Below are 15297 nucleotides of genomic sequence, written 5' to 3' on the forward strand. Positions count from 1 at the left end.
AAGCATGAGCACACTCAGTAGATGTTTTGACTTTTTCTCCCCTGTGAATGCCAAAACACCTACTATGCCATATCAGCACTTGCTTTTGAAAGTTCCCTTCATTTTAAAAATGGTTTGCCATTTGGTAATTGGTAGCTTATTTGGCAGCCCAAAAATGGTTGCACAATTCTTTGCAGCCTAATGAGAATGAACTATATGCTTCATATGTGCTAAAGCATAATTATACATCGTAAGTGCCACAGGATACAACCCTACATGCAATTGTTCATCTGCAATTCCCTTTAAAGTCATGTTAAAATTTACCATTGTTCAAAGTGAAGGATAAGTATTTATTTAGAAATATTTACACTGTGCCTTTCCTGCAAGCTCAAGGAGGCTTATAAAATATACATCATAAACATATAACAATTGCAGTTTTGAAAAAATCACAAGAGCAATATCGACAGTTACCACTTCATCAATCCAAACAAGGGCAATTTTAGCCTCAATAAGCACCACACTGTACCACAACTCCAACGGGACTAAGAAAAGCTCTGTCGAAAAAGAACTGTTTTGCACAACCATGAAGCAGTCAAAATTTCATTAAAAACTTACCAGCAAACTGTAGAAAAATTCATGAACAAACAGCCCCATTGCACAAATAAGAAGGTACAGTAGATGGTAAAGGAATTCAACATCCATGATCATGGCTTTATATCCTCTAGTGAACGTTCCACAGTTACCAACAAAACTCATCAGAAATATTATTTTGTTACAAACCTGTGGAGAGGATTTATTCATAATTAATATATTCTCGACTAAAAACAGAAAAGGTGTTTCAGAATTCATACTGGCTAGGATGCAAGTGAATTTACCAGTTTCCATCTCCCTCAACTGCAGACCACCCACTCTGTGCCTGAGAACTCCCCTCCCCTGACAGCCAGGAGAACTTCTTCAGGGGGATCAGTGGGCTGCAAGGAGGGATGGAATAGCCCCATCCCAATTCATGAATTTTGCTGTACTCGTGATGATACTTTGGATCCATCCCCACTGAAACAACACAACTTTTTCAAAAATTTATTGGAGAACTTTCTTTGTCTGCACAAATCCACAGCTAACAACCTGGGACACTATACCGAATTTTTAACAGGTATGTGGAGAATATTTAATGCAATAAGGCAGCAAAAAGTCAGAAAAACCTAATACTTACATTGAAAGCTCCCAGGAGAAATAATGTAGGCTGTAAACCTACTGAAAATATTAGCCGTAATATTGTAGAAGCAATTAAAGCTCTAATGCCATGAGGTTTAGGTAAGGCAATGACAATGGCCAATGATATTAGCATAGCTGTCCAGAGTAAGCCTGATAAGTGGGGCTCAAGAGTACCTAGGAAAGCAGAAAACCCAAATACATGAATTTATACCGTGACTGCCAATATGGCTTCATTCATTCCTTAGTCAAAAAGACTCCAGTTTTTTACCACAGACTAACACGGCTAACTCCTCTGCATTCATTCCTTAGGGCAGCTATAAAATATCAGTTTAAAATATATCAATAAGAGATATTGCACAAACTACAAATCAGCAGCAAAGAGCAAGATTCGATGAAAAATATCAACTTATTGATCAATAAGACTTGAACTCATTTCTACATTAAAGTTTTTTTTCCTCCAGCTAGGGTTGCCAGGCCCCCTCGATCTCCCAGTGGGAGATTGAGGCCTGGCTCTTACCTGAGTGACATCACTTACACTTAGTGACATCACCACGCAGCCCGTTTGGGTGCGGATCGGGCCCGTTCTGGGCCCCTGCAGAGTGCAGGAGCGTTCCTGCGCTCTGCAGGGGCCCACAACGGGCCCAATCCACGCCAAAATGGGCCCAATACGCGCCCATTTTGGCACGGATTGGGCCCGTTTAAGGCCCCTGTGGAGCATGGGAGCGTTCCTGCGCTCCGCAGGGGCCCCGATCCAGGCCAAAACAGGCCTGATCCTGGCTGCTCCTGTGCACGGGGGCGCGCAGCACCGCAGGGGGGCATGCATTGAAGGTGCGCGCCCATCCCGCTGGCCAGGTAGGTGAGGGCAGGGGTGGGAGGGTGGGGGCGGGGGATCCCCCGCCCCCACCAGGGGTCTGGCAGCCCTACCTCCAGCCAAGAGGAAATATAGGCCTGGATCCTATGTATGAGTTCCATACATGCTGCTATGGAGTCTGCTTCCTTTTCTGCCAGCACTGAAAACCACTGATGTTGCACATATGGACATTTTAGTGGAAGAGGAAGTGTGCTCCACAGCAAAACTTGTCTAGTACGCATGGAACTCAGCCACAGGATCAAAACCATAGCCTGGCTCTCTCATATTCTAACCTATTTAATATAACCAGCTTGAAATTGCCCCATATAAACTGTTTTCTGTTATCATTGTGCAATATGGTTTACTCCTGTCTAGACATTATGATTTTCAGTCTGATAAATAGCTGAGTATATTCCCTTAAGTACGCATTCATACAAATATTACTGGCACACACAGCTAATGTATGTTCAGATAAATGTATTGCTTGGGTACCTGTGTTGTTCCTTTCTCTGTTTTTAGAGACAGGTTAAGTATCATTGTCAAGCATTGGTAAAAATACATATTCTTTAGATAAAAAGGTAAAGGTAGTCCCCTGTGCGAGCAATGAGTCATTACTGACCCATGGGGGACGTTGCATCTCAACGTTTTCTTGGCAGACTTTTTATGGGGTGGTTTGCCATTGCCTTCCCCAGTCATCTACACTTTACCTCCAGAAAACTGGGTACATATTCTTTAAAATATCATAAACGTCTAGCTAGGAAAACTGTCCTACTGGTGCCTAATTCAAAATAACAAGTGCCTTAATACTGGAAACCGTATCCCCCACACCTTTCAAGAGCTGGTTTCAAAAAAATATGTTTATTGTAGTGTGTGTGCATTAATTCTACTTTCCACCTCTGGAAATCCACTTCAAAGTTACTGTAAAATTGCAAAAAAACCAGGTCTTAAAAAAACCTTGAAATATGGATATGTATAATTACTGCAGTTCAATAGCTCTTGTAGGGCAGGGAGCTCTATGAGTGCATAGGACTATTTCTCTGTTCACATCCAGAAATAACAAGTCTCAGATATATGGGGCAACCCTGTTTCCCATGGCCCATAATTCAAAGAATTCTGAAACTAGCACTTTTTTTAAAAAAGATGCTTTCGGTTGGCACTTCACCTATTACATTTTTCAAACTGCAGTAATGATGAAGGTTGGAAACTTGTATTCAAACAAGAAAGTTGGAATTCACAGAATTCTAGCAAAAGTTTGATCTAGCAACCTGTTAGGGGAAGTCACTGAGGATCAGAAATCTTCCTTGCATCTCTCCACCCCCATAGTCTCTTTGAACTTTAAACTTTAAAAAAAAGTTCAAAGAGATTAAAAAAAACCCATTCATCCACATGGGAACCCAATTCAGTCTGGGGCCAAGACGTGTGACCATGGCATGTGGAAGAAGACACCTCTCCTTGACATTTCAAGGCCAGACTGGCTGTAAATTTAAAGTAAACAAAATGAAATGTGGGGAATCAATTCATGGATCTCCCCTCATCTACTTTTGGCTCTTACACCATGTGGTGATCTACACTCCAAAGGCCAGTCAGTGCTGTTTCTGGAGGGTCATAGGATGTCACTAAGGTGAGAAAATACCACCTATACAAATCACATTTATTTATGTACATTTTTAGCTTCACCAAACCATGAAGAAAAACTAGAAACAGCTAAAAATGAATTACTTTGAACTTGGAACATGACAGCTGTGAACACAGATAGAAATCAACGGGAGGGGGGGACGACGACACTGGAATCAGAGGCTAGGTCAGCGGTTTTACTACCTGATGCAGGAGTGAAATTGCTTTCACTATTCACTGTTTGCATGTTTGTAAATGAAACAGGCATTACAAAACCAAAGGAAGTGAAGCTTTACAAGACTCATGAAGTGGAGAGCACCAAACAATATGATCAATAAAAGTCACCAAAGTTAAACAGATATTTAATTTAGAACCCCCACCCCACCCTACACTGTACTTTGAAATACATTTCATAAAATACTAGTACCTCCTTTGATTCCTTTAAATGGATAAAAAAATGCTACAAGTAGATTCATGAGGACTGCAAGGTTAAATGAAATGCTGCTCCAGAATGACATGTTGCGTGAGCACCAATACAAAATAGGCTGAGCTGCAAAAAAGGAAGTAGGTTTACAAGAGATGCGACAATACCATATACCTTTAACAAGGAAATAAATGCAAAAATGCCAGTGTATTGCCAACTTTTCCTAGAAACACACTATCAGCTCAGCTGCAATAAAGACTTTTATTATCTGCTCCATAGTGGGTTTTTTTCCTGTGTAATTGTTCTTTGAAAGTCTATTAGTTCAAGGCATTTATGACTCTTTTTTAGACCAAAGGGTACATTAAAGAGAAACTTTCTATGTACCTTTTTGTTTACAAGCACCACAAAAGCAAAAGGTAAAGGCCAGAATAGCTTGGCTGAATCCCACAGCACTTTACACATTTTGACCTTGTGTGAGTGACTTGTCTGGCTTACCAGTCTTGATTTTCTTTGGTACTAAATGAAACCGTGCAGCAGCCAAAACATTTATTTATTTAATTTTTATTTACAGAATTTTATTCCACATCAGGGTCACCTAGGCAGCCAACAGATTAAAAATGTGCATAATAAAAACGCGCCTTAAAAACATATTAAAACCAAACAATACATCAAACACTTAAAACCAAACTAAAATGCACATAGGGTACAATAAAATACACATACATAAAAACAACAATTAAAACATAATTAAAAAGGAGGGATTACTGAGGAAATGCCAGAAGATACAAAAACATGGAAGATGGCAATAGAAGGGAACAGGGAGATCCAGAGTTTTGGTGCCATGACTAAGAAGCAAGGCCAGTTCCAGAATTTGGGGGGTCCTGGGCAGGACAGTTCTCAGTGCCCCATACCCACTACTAGGCTCTCCTTCTCGTCCTCCCACCCATGTGCCTCCACCTGTATTCTACCCATTCAGAAGTTCCCCTACCATCTGCAGTCACAGCTGCTCACACTACTTGATGGTGCTAGGTGGTGGGTGCAGCTAGAAGTGTCACTGCCATGGCCACCAGGAATGCTGAAGCTTTGTTCCATTGCCTGCCTAGTGCTGCTGAAGCCTTCTTCAGTAGCATGAGGCAGCGTATGCAGCTGAGAGCAGAGGTGACAAAGTACTCACAAGCAGGCAGTGGAAGGGTGTGACTGCAGGCATCTGAGGAGATATATGTGTAGGGAGTCAGTAGCAGGGGCCTCCAGAAAAAGCCATGGGCCCTGACAGCTGCTCCACCTCACTGCGTGCTGACACAAGTACTGCCAAGAAGGCTCTCTCCTGGGTTGCCACCTGTCTAATCTCAGAAGGCAGGGGCACCTGAAACAGGGCCATGCAAGCAGATCATACCCTTTGGATAGGTTCATAAGGGAGTAGCTGGTCCTTCAGGTATGCTGGTCCGAAGGCATACAGGGTTTTAAAGGTTAATACTAGCACCTTGAATTGGACCCAGAAACAGACTGGGAGCCAGTGTAGATGGACCAAGATGGGGGTGGTCCAGGATATAATGATCGATGGTGTTGAAAGCTGCTGAGAGGTCTAGGAAAATCAACAGTCATATTCCATCTGTCCATCTCCCAATGCAGGTCCATCCACAAGGGTGACCAAGGCTATTTCAGTCCCATAACCAGGCCTGAAACCAGACTGGAAAGGTTCCAAACAATGGCAACATATGCTAGTTTTTGTATGGTGTGAAGGGACATTTTGGTCATTCCAGATTAACACTTGACTCTTCTCACTCTACAAATATTTCCATCTGTGTAAGTTTCTGGTTGCTTCTCCATGTCTGATTTCAAAAGATAAATGGGAAACGCAATTTCAATACAGGCAAGAGGTTTTACCAAGGCTTTCTAGAGACATTTAAATTATTGAAAACATATTTCTGTGTTTCTAACCTTGGATTTAAATAATAAAACCTCATGAGATGTTGAAGTTATCCATTTCACCCTGAGTAGAATTTTCCACACTTTCTAGGAAACAACCATTTTTCAGTGAAATTAGCTTACCTCTTAGCTTCTTTTGCCAGTTCATTTCATTGAATAGGTCTTCTGATCTCAAGAAGAAGTCATTTATTTTACTACCTTGCTCATCCCTTTCTGTGGTGTAGTATATCCGTAGTTTTGATTCCTTGGTGAGGAATTCACATATACTGGGTACAGGGAAGACTATTTGCTCCATAGTACGATCTGATCGAACAATCTAAAGAAAAGAGGCCTTAGTTAAGTTTGCAAGGTTGCAATTTTTGTTTGTTTTTTACTATGCAACTTCTTCATATATTGAAATGTCATTTTGATCACTGGTAGCAAATGAAGCTCTTAATGATTTCTGTTACTGTAATACAACTTACTTTTTGTCCCCACCTTTTGTTTTAGTAACATTTCAGATGGACCAATTCTTTATCAACACATTTATATATTGTTATGGCTTCTGGCTGATAATTCCTTTGTTAAGCTGATTACTAGACAACATGATGGGATAATCAGCTTATGTTTCATTTATGGAAGCTAATGTTTAGGAGATTATCTGATGTCTTAGAGAATCTCTCTGAGATAGCCATCAAAGCTCAGAAAAGGTGGATTTTTCTGAGGGATGTTTAGAAACTGGATATCCAATATCACAGAATTTGTGTTATTTTATTAGAATCTCTTAAACTCCAGGAAAAACTGGTTTAACTCTATCAGCTAATGATATTCCTTCATAACTTTTACCTCGATCTGAGCTGTGTGCTTGGCATAGAATTCCAAAGCTTCATCTCCTTCTACTTGACCTCCAGGCTTCAACATGTTCTGCAACTCTTTGTTATGACGAGCCAGCTAAAATAAATGTACAATTTAGAGGGGATAAACTATGTGGCTCCCATTTTAAAAAAACAAAACAAATAATCTACTGACAGAGCTTAAAAATAGCAGGCTTGATTTATTTCAAACCAGCCAGGACAAAGGTGGGATAGAGAGACAAGTAGTTACATTCACTCTTTTAAAAAGAAGTTTTCACCCATTTTAGCTCACATATGCCTTATTACAGATCTATTCAAGTGGCATATTCCTTGTTGCAAGATTCTCTGTATCCAATCTGACTGCTCACCTTGAAGAGATCAAACAATTTTTTAATATTCATTTTCTTTTTCTTCCCCTATACTACAACTTTGTGGAAATATGAATCCTAGACGTGAATTATGTTTGAGTACAAAGATTCACTAAAAATCACTGCTGTCTGGTAACATCCTTTCACAACTCTCTTCTTACTTGGACACTGCCTACAAGAAGTACATACTAATAGAAAAGAAACCATGAGATGTAATGGATTTCCTGTGAATATAGGGATCGTACTGAAAGGTATAAAAAAACTGACAGTCCCCATTTATACTAACAGTATGAAGCTTCCTCATGAACTTTGGAAACTCCACAGTGCATAACACACAAACAAAAACTCAAAAACAAAACTTGCAGAACAGCAAACCACACTAACCACAAACAAAATGAACAATATTTTTATGAAGAAAGATAAGAAGAGGCCTCAAATCCTAGGCTCCAACAAGGATGAATCCCTGATTTCTGATTATTTGGGGTACATTGAGATCTGTTACATGAACTTTATTGTTTTTGATAAACTATTTGCTTCAAAATAGCAGAGTGAAAACATTTGCACAATTAGGCACTCATTTTTAATATATGATCTACAAGCTTGTACCAATGTGGCACCCGTAGACACCTTGATGCCCACCTGTGTGTTTTCCTGGTGCTCACTTGCTTCTTAAGTCTTAGAAATCTATCTCTGTGGTTACACAGAGAGCTACTCCTTCTTTTCAAAAACAGAAATCAAACAACATTTCTTTCTCAAAACCAAAGTGCAGATCCCAGGTTTCCTCTACCTCCTTGGTGCAAGGAGGTGCTTCAAAAGAGGTCAGGAGGCATTAACCTCTACATCTGCCGGGACACCTATTCAGAAGCAGCTACTTTCATTGTAGGAAGATCCTTGGATTGGAGTTTCCCAACATTTTATCATGTGTCCTGCCTCCAAGCCATTCTGTGTTGACACTTACTACTCTTTCTCAAAATTCTTATTGCACCCACAGCAAGGTTGGGGACCAGCCAACACAGACAGGCATGAATAGACATGACTGAAGGCTACAGCTGACCAGACTCTCTTATATTGACTTATACTATGTAATCTGCCTTGAATTGCAGTGAGAAAAGTGGACTAATAATGTAAAATAATGTAAATACATAAATAAATTAAAAAAACCCTATACTGCAAGTTTAGTATGGTAGCAGGAAACTAAAAACTCAGGACAAACAGTGAGGGGCTGGAGAATAAGCAGGTTTTGCAGAGCTCTGAACAACATACCAGCCAGTGGAATGGAGTAGCCTGTATTGACCTCATAATTCTCCCAGACGGCTGTGTGGGCCAGTAAGATCAGTGTGCAGAATTGGCATTCTGCATGAGTGAAAGGGATCCAATTTACTGAAAATGCACTTCAATCCCTAACAAAAATTCCAAGTTGTTGTACCTGAACTGGGCTAAGGAGCTCTACTACTCTGGAGTAACTGGCTTGTGCATTCTAGACTACCTGCTTACCTGTACCCCAGAATGTGAATAAATGCAATCATACCTGATGGGCTAATATGTAAATATTGTGCCCCACATTTCTGGGGGATGCAGCAAGATCTTCCCCATTCTCTCCATCCTCAAATTCAACTTCTCCTTGCAGATAAGCCTTCTTTATCACTTCCACCTGCGGGGGTGGGGGGATATACACAGATCAAAACTGGAATATACCAGGACTGAGAAATGAGAAGTCAAACAAAGGCAAAAGTTTAGAGTCATCAGAACCACCACAGACTTTCTTGGAATGGAAACTCTTCTTGAGGAATTTTACACTGATTCCTCTTTCCCTTTGAAACAGTGGTCTCTGGTTCAAGTTTGAATTATTGTTGATTTCTTTTAATAGCAGCTGGTATTTGCTGCAAAACCTGGCCTACATTAGAAATCACTTCACTCAGTAGAATAAAAGCCAAAACAAAACCTCATCCTCAGTTTACCCCATTGTTGCTGGATAATACGTTGCATCATACTCTTGTCTCGGACTGCTGCCACAAACAGGCACAATGTGTTGAATTTACAGACTTTTGCCTGCTCTCTGGAATTTCAGGCTTCTGTTTTGTCATCCTTTAGTGGAGTGTAAAAGAGCTCTTGGAGGCTATTAAATGTATTTATTTGACTTTTATCTTATACTTCCTCAAAGGAAATCAGGGTGGAATATTCCCACCCCTCCCCCCATTTATCTTCATAGTCACAACTATGCCTGGAAGTCAACATGAACAGATGAAGCTGCTTTATACCAAATCAGACCACTGGTCAATCAAGGTCAGCATGGTCTTCTGATTGGCAGTGTCTCTCCAGGAGCTCAGGGAGAGGTCTTTCACATTACTTACTCCCTGGTCCTTTTAACTGGAGATGCTAGGGATTGAATCTGGGACCTTCTACATGCAAAGCAAATGGTCTACTAGGTTAACCATGGCCCCACCCCAAAGATTAGGCTGAGACAGTCAATCACGTGAAGTTACTCAGTGAACCTCATGGCAGAGTAGGGATTTCATCTCAGGTATTCCTGAGCCTCACCTGACATTCTAAGTTTCTAACTACTATACCACACGTGGGCCTACTTTAAATGGATTTTATTATACCTTAATGCTTGGTCATTTGGTACACAGCACTAAATAACTGAAATAATATATTATTTTCATCTAGCCACCATCATCTCTCATTAATAAATTAACTGCACAATTCTAAGCAGGTCTATTCAATATGACATAGTCCGAGGGAAATGTTCTTAGGATTGCACTGTATGAAGCCAAAGAAGGTACCAAGGAGCGCTCTCCTGGTACAACAGAAGCTTCCTTCCCCTTGGCTATCTGATCTTCACGGAAGCAGGTAGAGCTGATGGGTATGCCAGCCAACCAGAGTTTCCCAGGCCCTGGTTTGGTATTTTGGAGCCACTTATCTCCAGAGTTTTAAAGAGAGAAAGGGATATTAACAGGAGTTTGTCAAAAGGAGGAACAGCCATTTCTCAGTCTATAGGCTTCCTAGCCTTCTCAACTGCTCATCAATCCTGCGACTTATTACAAAGTAGCAAGAACATACAAGATGTTCCTTTATCTTTTAATTATAAGCCATATTTTCCCCTTCCCTGCTGTTTATGTGTGTATACAAAATATACTCTTGTATTTGTTAGTCTTTAAGAATGCCATAGGACTTTTTGCTGCCTTTGCTACTACATGCTAACAGAATCAGTTACTCTTCCAAAACACGATGCACTAACTGCAACAGAATGCAACTCATCTTCTGATTGGTGGCCAAAAAAGCCCACTGACATTATTTATACATCTGGTATCTGAAGAAGTGAGCTGTGGCTCATGAAAGCTCATACACGACCACTAATTTTGTTAGTCTTATAGGTGCTACTGGACTCTTGCTCTTTTCCACAGCTACGGACAGACTGACACGGCTACCCATCTTGATCTATTAGTTATACAGGCATTTTGACTAAATTATCAAAAGTGTTTCCAATTCACAGTTGGCATAGAACAGCTCAGTTAACGAAAGAGCTAGGTCTACAGGTTCTCAAACAGTATGATCTTAGTCATTAGCAGCAGGGCAGTTTTATGTTGCCAAGTTAATTCTTACTCTGCTAACTTTGGAAAATATGCATGGCAACTTACCAGTTCTTTGGGTCTCATGTTATAGAGGATTCTTTCTGCATTCTCACTGTCATGTCTGCTTTCCATTATTGCCAAAAGTAACTTAGAGGCATTGTTCTGATGAAAGCAAAGGAAAGATAGTTTACGAACAGTCCCATGTATTACAAGGCAGCAAGAAGAAGAAACACGCCTATAAAAGTGAAATTTGTGTTTTGTTTGGCCACAATTACCAAGGATGGTTCCCTATTTAATTTCATTCAGCAAAATTTCAATTACAGCAACAGCACCAGTTCTTCAATAACTTTCTTCTAATAAAGCATCAGGTACACTCAAATGTTAGCAAGAATATTTTTGGGGTAATGGGGCAGAGCTACTATGGGCTGCTACTTTACTGCTTAACCACAGTGAGGCAATCAGGAAACTTGACTCCCTCCCTTTTAGCTTGAACTAACAGTAGCAAGTGTTACCTGGCACTAATCTTCATGGTAATCGCATTAAATGCCGAACAATAGTTTTCAACTACAACTAAGTGTGAGTTTGCATACTATGGGATGGTACTAATGGCAGTTAGCGTTAAGATTGGTGCATATGTAATACCAGCCATAGCTGGTTCTGAGACTAAGATACAGAAGGGAGAAGGAAGAGCATAGGAGTGTTTCCTAATTTCCAAACACTGGTTGGCAATCACTGTTACTTTTGCACAGGCCAAGAGGGATGGAGATTGATGCAGGACACGTTTATCTTGTCCTTCAAGGGCAGTGTACATGGTTACTATATCCCCTGACAGATCTGAAGAGGCAACAGTGACATTCATAGCTCAGATTAACTAGAGGAGACGTTTACTATTTGCATGACTTTTTTTCATTCATAACAGAAATGTTCCATCACAAGACAACTACTGATGTACATGACTATTTCCAACTGTGTATTTTATTAAAACCTGACCGACAGCAAAACATTGGTGAGCAAACAGGACATCCTAATCTTCAGGATAACCATATGTTATATGAAGACTTGAATAAACTGTGTAATAATTTTCCACTTCTATCCACAAGTATACATTATTTCTGTGGACGTAAGACCCACTGATTCCTATCACCAACTAGGCTTATAAGTTGCAACCTGGTCAACCTTGATATTATTAATGCATGGAACAGCTTGTGCTGAACCTGGCTAGGAGGCAAGACCTACACTGAATGTTAAGTTGCAATCTCATTTAAAAAACTGACTCCAAGCTGCCTCAGTTTGCTATAACACAGCGACCAAGAGATAAGTTGTAACTCTTATAAAAGTATGTAAGTTTGTGGACCCGTAGTTAAGGGAGGCGGAGGGTAAGGGATGATGGCAGGGTGACAGAAGACACAGACAACTTGTTGGAATTAAAATAGGCCACAACATTATTGGTTACAGCTTATGGAACCTTGGTGCTGCAAGCATTGGCTGACCTGCCTTCCAGCCAACGACCCCCTCATTCCTTCAGCCCACTAGCTGAAAAAGGAAACTGCAGGATGATAGGCTGTAGGATTCTACATGGGTGCAAACCTCTGCATGGGTCCCCCTGCCACTTGGGCAGGGGGACCCATGGGCCCCAACAGCCCTTGACTGGGCTTGTCCCTGCAATGCCTCCCTCCAAGTACCTTTAAGAGGATCTCCAAGTGTGGGGAGACTGAGCATGTGGCTCTATTTCCCCCCAAAAGGATTCATGCCCAATGCCGAAACACCTGTACCCAAAGTTGTGACAGAGCTAGGACAGAAGCACAACACAGAGATTGTTAAACCCAGAAGCCATTACAACCCCCCAATAACCCCTAGAACGAGGGTGGGCTGGGTAGGAAGCTGATTAAACAGCTGAGTGTTGGAAGCCCAGTAGCTTCGCAACCATTCCTCTTAGACGGCAGCCAGAGGAAGACTGTCTTCTCGGCCCACTAGCAGGAAAGCCCTCCCATGTAGACCCAGCCAGCCCACTGCTGACTGGCTGGCTGGGCATTTGCAATGCAAGCCATCACACTTCCCAGCCCAGTCGGGCCCTGAAATTGGCAGCCACTGTGCCTTATGTCCCTCCACATCCCCGCGAGCTGCAAACTTGAGCATGTAGTAATTCTGGGGCCAGGGCTTCCAGTTAATTGCAAATGGAATTTAAGGCAGTCTTTATATATTAGATTGTGTTTATTACACAGCTTTCTAATTCTGCAACCCAGTTTATTACACTGCTGATCGTATGTAATACACTGTTTCACTACATTGTTCCCCAGTCTTAACTTCTGCTTCATTTCCTGTATTATGCTGTGTTTTAGTGCAATGTTTCTCTATTCTTTGTACATCTGCAATAGATGGAATAAGAACCCCATGGCGCAGAGTGGTAAGCTGCAGTACTGCAGCCCAAGCTCTGCTCACAACCTGAGTTCAATCCTGGTGGAAGCCGGGTTCAGGTAGCCAGCTCAAGGTTGACTCAGCCTTCCATCCTTCCAAGGTCAATAAAATGAGTACCCAGGTTCGTGAGAATAAAGTGTAGATGACAGGGGAAGGCAATGGCAAACCACCCTGTAAAAAATCTGCCAAGAAAATGTGATGCGATGTCCCCCCATGGGTCAGTAATGACCAATGTTTCCTCTAAGCGGTGCAGTGTTGTGAGCCAGAAATCCAATTTGTGAGCAGCAACTTGCAAGTTGTGAGCGCGCCTTTTCGAAAACCAGAATCCATTTGATTAAAAGACTTTTGATTTAGGTTGTCTGAGGCATTGGTATTGGGTGCCATCAATATGTTGATGACACCCACTTAGGCATGTGGTTCTCAAAAGCTTATGCCTCAATAAAGTTGGTTAGTCTTAAAGATGCTACTGGACTCTTTACTATTTTGCAACTACAGACTAACACGGCTAACTCCTCTGGATCAACGGAGAAGAAGAATTGTGCATCATCCAGCCCCGCAATGCACTCACTCTGGCTATTCCCTTCTATGTTTTATATAAAAAGGTGTTGTGAAGCATGCCTGCAAATGGCTCAGACACCATTTCTTTCCATGTGCATCAGTGTATTGCCAGAGTTTTCTTTGCATTTTGGGCAACACCAGGCAGATGAGCTTCAGTAAGGGTTCCTCTTTGCCCACAAGCAAATCCTAAACAGAATGTGATGTGCAGTCATTCCTCCCTCTACCTCTGCTCTGTCGATTGGCATTTCCTGTCTCTTCTGTGGCCAGGTCTGCAGAAAGAAGGAAGCTGGCTGAAGTTGCAGGGGGAGCACCTATTTAGCTTCCAGCTGAGAGCTGCTCATTGGAACAGCCTAGAACGGGCCTTTAGTCACCCTAGAGGCTTCATGGCTTTAAAACTCTTTCCTTTTCTCTTTGTGAGTTATGGTCATGGAATCTTTGAAATGAAATCAAGTCATAAAGTGTAAAGTCAGCATTGAAGTCCTGCCTTCTCCTTGCTTGCCATTCTGTTTTATTACACTGTATTGCAATGATCTATTCTCCCCTGAAGATATAAGCAGAATGCCATTGATGTACAAAAATACTGGTAAAACTGAGGCCGCAGCTCCCCACGGAGTAATTTAACTAGAAGACAGCCTGTCTTACCAGCACGTGTAAAATTTCCAGATTCAGACCCTAGCTCTGTCATGAATTTTCCTTGCCATGCAAGTCTTTGTGACTGGGAAGTCAATTTTTTGGTGGCATGTAAAATAGATTACCTTAGTCATGAATTTACACACACAAAAAAAGAGTATTTCCCTACCTGGAGCTGGCAACCCTAGGAGTGTGAAACACCACCGCCACCTCCTCCTCCTCCTCCAGCACCCGCGCTGGGCCAGAGAGGTTGCTCGGTGAGAAATAGCATGGGTGCCTGCCGCTGCCGCCGCCACCTTTTCCTACAGCACTGGGCCAGAGAGGATGCTTGGCGGGCTGGTGAAAGGCCTTGGGGATGCCCACCGTGCTTCCTCTTCCACACCCGGCAACGGGCCTGGGTAAGGCCGCGCGGATGCCTGCCGTAGCTCCTGCCACTGTGCCTCCTCCAGAGCCCAACGGGGGGCCTGGGAAAGGCCACGTGGGCGCCTGCCATGGCTCTTCCCCCAGAGCATGGCGAGGGGCCGGGGAAAGGCCATGTGGGTGCCCACTATGGCTCTTCTTCCAGAGCCTGGCAACAGGCCTGGGAAAGGCAGCATGGGCACCTGCCATGGCTCTTCCCCCCGAGCCCGGCGAGGGGCCGGGGAAAGGCTGCCTGGGTGCCCGCCATGGCTCTTCTTCCAGAGCCCGGCAAAAGGCCTGGGAAAGGCCGCATGGGCACCTGCCATGGCTCTTCCTCCAGAGCGTGGCGAGGGGCCGGGGAAAGGCCATGTGGGTGCCCACTATGGCTCTTCTTCCAGAGCCTGGCAACGGGCCTGGGAAAGGCAGCATGGGCACCTGCCATGGCTCTTCCCCCAGAGCCCAGCGAGGGGCTGGGGAAAGGCCACGCGGGCGCCTGCTGTGGTGCCTCCTCCAGAGC

The 15297-nt window shown here is 42.6% G+C and overlaps 1 protein-coding gene across 1 annotated transcript in view; it reads right to left on the reverse strand.

Annotated features, from left to right (window-relative positions):
* The window catches only part of ITPR1 (inositol 1,4,5-trisphosphate receptor type 1), a 282814-nt gene that overhangs the window by 38322 nt on the left and 229195 nt on the right, over positions 1–15297 (reverse strand). Inside the window, exons 44-50 of the mRNA XM_054975949.1 lie at positions 10845–10940; positions 8735–8857; positions 6831–6935; positions 6129–6321; positions 4083–4205; positions 1190–1365; positions 595–759 (exon numbers count right to left, since the gene is read on the reverse strand). Coding sequence (XP_054831924.1) covers positions 595–759; positions 1190–1365; positions 4083–4205; positions 6129–6321; positions 6831–6935; positions 8735–8857; positions 10845–10940 — 981 coding nt within the window. The remainder of the gene's footprint in view (positions 1–594; positions 760–1189; positions 1366–4082; positions 4206–6128; positions 6322–6830; positions 6936–8734; positions 8858–10844; positions 10941–15297) is intronic.

This window comes from Eublepharis macularius, chromosome 4, assembly GCF_028583425.1.
Source record: "Eublepharis macularius isolate TG4126 chromosome 4, MPM_Emac_v1.0, whole genome shotgun sequence".
Classification (NCBI taxonomy): Eukaryota; Metazoa; Chordata; class Lepidosauria; order Squamata; family Eublepharidae; genus Eublepharis; species Eublepharis macularius.